We start from the raw sequence: 5487 nt of genomic DNA, 5'->3' as shown, positions 1-5487 counted from the left end.
ACCGGTGCGATTTGATGGTTAGTAAATCGGGCATATAACTAGCTAAAGGGGCAAATGATCGTTCTGATGTGTGTTTTAATGATGGTTTATAAGCAATCTTTAAGACGTGAAATGAAAAGTCTTTGTCTTCCAGAAAGGCCTTTATGAAAACCCTAACTGGCTGTCTACTGGAAGTATACTACTCCTTAACCAGATGATGCAGGTATGTCGTGTGTCTGTCTGAGGGTGTCTGTGTGTGGGGGGGGTGTCTGAGTCTGTGTGTGTGTGTGTGTGTGTGTGTGTGTGTGTGTGTGTGTCTGCATCAGTGTGTGTCACTGTCAGGTCTCTCACCTTTTTGCTAGTCCATAACCGTCCGTCCTCACACAGAAAACATGACACATTGAAGCTGAATCCCAGTTGACTGCAGTTCTCGTGTTTGTCTTGTAGGTGGAGCCAAAGAGGCGTTTAACAGTCAGGCAACTGCTGGCGCACCCCTGGGTGATTAAGGGATACAGCAGCCCTGTGGAGTGGCATAGCACTCGTCCGGTAACACACACACACACACACACACACACACACACACACACACAGGCTATGTGGTACAGGGGTTCTATATGATAACTTTTAATGCACTGGTCTGGAAGATGGTGATGTGTGAAACTGATGTGTGGTTGAGGTCATAGTAAAGAACCTTAGAGCTTCTTTCTCTCTCTCTCTCTCTTTCTCACTCTGTGTTTTTGTGTCTCAGCTGGGACATATCGATGAAGACTGCATCACAGAGATGGCTGTGACCTTCAAACGGTCCAAACAGAGCACCATCAGTCTGGTATCAGAGGTAAAACCTTCTCTTAACCAGACCCTCATTTTGCTGCTTCTTCTTCTTCTTCTTCTTGACCCACAGGTGGCAGTAGAGTATAATTTATCTAGTCAGTCGTACACCTGCCTCAGTATTTTAAAGTTATAATGCACTTTTATTGTGATTGAATCACTCTGTAATACGATCATTCTTCCTCAGCTGTGCTTGTATTAACAATTTTATGTGTTTAGTGGAAATATGACCAGACCACCGCTACGTATCTGTTACTGCTGGCTAAGAAGCAGCGTGGGCGACCGGTGCGTCTCAGAGCCGACATGAGCGCACGTGAGCCCACTTGTTCCCCTGCACAAGACATACAGGTACACTGCACTGTGTACATCATGTTTATTAAAAAAAAAAAAAAAAAGAGTTCAACATACATTTCACCTGAAATGTGCAGTAACATTCAGTGGAGGTTAATAGAGTAATATATTTACATATGTACTTTTCACTGGTGTGCAAACTTTCAGTCAATCATATATTTAATTGAGTTTCCATCTAGTTTAATAAATTAATGAATCTCTTTTAGATCACTGACTGAGACGTCATTTATTTTAAAACCTTGTTTGTGACTTTTTAAAAAAATTTTTTTTAACGTTTTGCTTTTTCTTCTTCCAGTTGAAAAAGACCCTGAATTTTAGTGAGGATGACGATGACTATGACGAGGAAGATGATGACGATGTTGAAGATGAAGGCACACAAAGAGCTGCGCTGGGCTCCATGGTTTTCCCGGCTGAGTGTTACGACGACGACAATGCCTGGCTCCCACTGACGCCGAGGAACATACAGAACACACACACACCACACAGGGTGAGCACCACACAAACACACACCGTATATATACATTAACACACAATTTCAGTTCTCTATAGGTGCATTGCCGTTATTGTTAAAAATTCTTGCTTTGGTTTATGTTTATACACACATATATATATATATATATATATATATATATATATATATATGCGCACACACACATTCTCCTCCGGTAGCCTGCCTGTCAATCATCCGAGAAGAGGCGGGGTGAAATAGGACAGTCTCCCATCATACACCAAGCAAAGCCATGCCCACGTAAAGGTGAGAAGCGTGAACGGACCAAAGAGAATAAAGAGAACTTTGAGGTGCACAGCGCAGACGATGGGGTTTTCGCTCTGCCCGCCCCTGTCACTCCAGCGTCCAATCGGAAAAGCCGTCCCAACAAAACGAAGCCGTCGACGCCTGTGAATATCAACGTTATTAACAACAAAGGTGAGTGTGTTCAAGGTGGCTGGGTTTCTTACATAAACACAGACACACCTGCAAAACACCTCCATCACCCCCTCAATACAAACCTTCTTCCCTGAAACCTCCTGCTCTGTGTTTCATGTCATTATCTGTAGCTTCTCTAGAGTTTACCAGGAAAAATAAAATAAAATCACGCAACAAAAGCAATCAGTTCGTTTAATCGGGACAAAACGGCTGGTTATTAATACACTGCGAGATATATCGGCTCTCCAGAGAGACTCTTTCTGTCTGTCCTTTTTTTTTTCCTTTTCATTTTTCCCATCTGAACTCTAACACAGCTGTAATTTGACCGTGATTAAGTGCCGCCTTTATAAGCGTACGTATCTCCTGTCTGATTTAATTACACTCTGTGGTTAATAGGCTACAGTGGGAAAAAATATCTGTCATTTTTTTAAAGTGGACGTTTAACACAAGTGATACACAAGCACGGAAATTGTAATAGTGGCCGAATCGATATCTTATGAGAGGAACGAATCATTTCAAGGAGGCGCTGATTTGGGAACGTAATCAAGTCCAGGTGGATTAGTGGGGACGGTTACTCCGCTTCATCACATCACTTTGGGGTTGAGTTATTTCCGAACTCTCACAGTCTCCACCTCGTTACTGTCACACACTCGCTCCTCTCACACTGGAGCAGACAGCAACTCACTGGGGAGTGTGTGTGTGTTTTAGAGAGGCAAATCCCAAGCCACATCCTGACAGGTGTAAATGTCACTTTACCCACTACTGACTGTTGCGTGTAGCATGTAGTGACACATGTTTGTCGTGTGTGTGTAGAAGTCGTGGGTCGGAGGGCCGGAGAACAGCAGCCAGGGGGAAAGGAGATCCTCGTCTTCAGCCCAGAGAGAAGGTAAAAAGGGAGAAAGAGAAGGAGAAGAACAGTAGAAATGTGGGGAAAAGATAGAAATAATAAAAGGAAAGAGAAAGAGGACTGAAATTTGAACCAGTAAGAAATGTGGAAAGAGAATAATCTTAAAAGGTGAATGATGTGATGAGACAGAGCGGGAAAAGGAACTGTAAAGAGGAAAAGGATGAGAAAAGAGAAAAATCCATGTTTAAGGACAATAGAAATAGAAGGAAGTGAAAGAAATAGACAGCAGAGAAGCCAGAGGAGAAGGATAGAGGAAAAATCAGTAGTAACATACTGGGAATTATTGAGAGCAATAATTGGATGACAGAATAAGGGAGGAGGAAAAAATAGAAACAAAACAAGGGAAAGGAAAGAAAATAAAGATACAGTTAGAAATAGAGAGGGAAATAACGGAATAAATCAGGAAGTGATGTAAAAACCAGGTAGTTAAACAGAGAGAAAAGGAACGAAAGCTGAAAGGAAGAGATGGAGATGTTGAGATGTTTTTAGACAATGTGAGACGATTTCCTCGCTCGTCCCCCAGGTCTCGCTCTTTGGACATGGCGGGATGTCAGGTGGACAGCGGACAGAAGCGGAAGGCGGGGAAAGTATTTGGCAGTTTGGAGCGAGGCCTGGACAAAGTGATCACTATGCTCACTCCGAACAAGAGGAAGGGGCCGAGGGACGGGCCGCGAAGGATAAAGGTGTGGAGTGTTATTCTGTTTCTCTGTTCTTCTGTCTTTCCTTTATGCCTTTATTCCATTCACTGTTCCTTCTCTTTGCTTCCATTCATTTGACTTCACCATCCTTTCCTCTGACTTTGCATCCTTCAATCCTGTTTCCTTCCTACTTTCCACCTTCTTTATTTCCATCCACCCATTTGCTCTCATTTTCAAATCATTTTGACTGTTTTTCCTTCTGTTCACTTTTCCCATCCCTACTTCCATCCGCTTTGCCTTTTCCTTCCTTTTTTCGGATTTCCTTTCCATTTCCTTTGCCTAAAACCTGCCTTTCTTCTTTCCTCTTTATTAAAGTTTCTTCCTACTAGCATCTTTCTCATTTTTTCTTCCATACTTCTACCCTACTTTGTCCCCCCATTCTTTCGGTCTGCTTTAAGTTTTCTTCTTCTTGCTTGCTTTCCTTCCTAATAAATGATAAATCCATTATTCAGCATGTATTAAAGTGTTTGTGTGTGAACATCTAGGCGCAGTACAATGTGACTTTGACCAGCCAGAATAATGCAGATCAGGTACTGAATCAAATCCTGCGAGTTTTACCAGAGAAGAACGTGGACTACGTGCAGAAAGGGTGAGTCGGACATTTATATTCTACATTAGAGATGAAAACCACAGGTGTTTTATTCATTTATAAAATTTCTTTGCACTCCAGTTAAAGGAATTCTCTCTCGCTCTCGCTCTCTCTCAGTTACACTCTGAAGTGTCGCACAAAGTCGGACTTCGGTAAGGTGACCATGCAGTTCGAGTTGGAGGTGTGTTTATTACAGAAGCCTGAGGTGGTAGGAATCCGACGTCAGAGGCTCAAAGGAGACGCCTGGGTCTACAAACACCTGGTGGAAGACATCCTGTCCACCTCCCGCGTCTGACTGCGCCACGACGTCACTTCCTGTGTCCAGCGAGCGCTGTTGCCGAACATCACATGTTTCTCTTCACGTCTTATTTCAGATCATTTCTTTGTGCCTTTCTTCATTTGTATAGATTAATTATAAGTCTTCAGTTGATCAGGAGATTAATGAAATTGGCCAGAAATGAATTGCACATGTTTATTTCTTTTTTAACCATGAAGGCATTGATTTGCAAACCACAGTTTTCTTGTTAGAATGTCTTGTCTCGTCCTATTTGTACCATGTATTTTACATACTTTTACATACATGTGTTGTTACATCATGTTTTTATGTCTGGCTACAGTTCAGTTTAATATTAAAATACACAGTATTGGGGTTTTAGCAGATTAAAGCAGTTTATTAAAAGCGACGTGTCGATTTAAATTGAAATGAGGAGATGAGGTGGGATGAACACGACATGCACATGGTCCGAGTGGTAACGGCTGTGAGGATATAGTGACCACAGACCGTGGAAGTTAGCTAATAATCGATGTTAACAATTTACAAATGACAGTTTTGTCTTTTATACACAACATTCAAAGGCATACGGAGTGTGAAAACTAGAATTAATGAAAGAATATTGCTGTAAATTGCTAAGAAAATATTCAGTATTTCTGAAGTAAGGCTAATTTTACCAGAATATTGCTAGTTAGCATGTTACTGTTTAGTTTTTTTATATACACAACTAATGTGAATGAGATGAAATCAAGACAAAAACCACCAGGGATGTCAACATTTTATTCATATATGATGGAAAACATAATACAGTAAGTCATAAATGTATTATTCTGTAAATAGATTTAACAGAATACTGACACTGGGCAAGCTAGCCAATGATGGTCATTCCCAGGGTCCCAAGTTCCCATATTTATATAGCACATAATAAAAACATGACAA

At 41.4% G+C, this 5487-nt stretch overlaps 1 protein-coding gene across 1 annotated transcript in view; it reads left to right on the top strand.

The window, feature by feature from the left end:
• melk (maternal embryonic leucine zipper kinase) overlaps window positions 1-4956 on the top strand; it is a 14131-nt gene extending 9175 nt beyond the window's left edge. The window contains exons 9-18 of the mRNA XM_047816872.1: window positions 134-202; window positions 427-525; window positions 728-814; window positions 1027-1155; window positions 1454-1645; window positions 1828-2083; window positions 2897-2969; window positions 3514-3673; window positions 4174-4277; window positions 4395-4956. Of these exons, the coding sequence (XP_047672828.1) occupies window positions 134-202; window positions 427-525; window positions 728-814; window positions 1027-1155; window positions 1454-1645; window positions 1828-2083; window positions 2897-2969; window positions 3514-3673; window positions 4174-4277; window positions 4395-4572 (1347 nt within the window). The 3' untranslated portion in view covers window positions 4573-4956. The remainder of the gene's footprint in view (window positions 1-133; window positions 203-426; window positions 526-727; window positions 815-1026; window positions 1156-1453; window positions 1646-1827; window positions 2084-2896; window positions 2970-3513; window positions 3674-4173; window positions 4278-4394) is intronic.
• The last annotated feature ends 531 nt before the right edge of the window (window positions 4957-5487 follow it).

The sequence above is a fragment of the Tachysurus fulvidraco genome, chromosome 7 (genome assembly GCF_022655615.1).
Source record: "Tachysurus fulvidraco isolate hzauxx_2018 chromosome 7, HZAU_PFXX_2.0, whole genome shotgun sequence".
Classification (NCBI taxonomy): Eukaryota; Metazoa; Chordata; class Actinopteri; order Siluriformes; family Bagridae; genus Tachysurus; species Tachysurus fulvidraco.
Note: the sequence above shows the minus strand (reverse complement) of the source record. Positions and strands in the feature narration are given on the sequence as shown.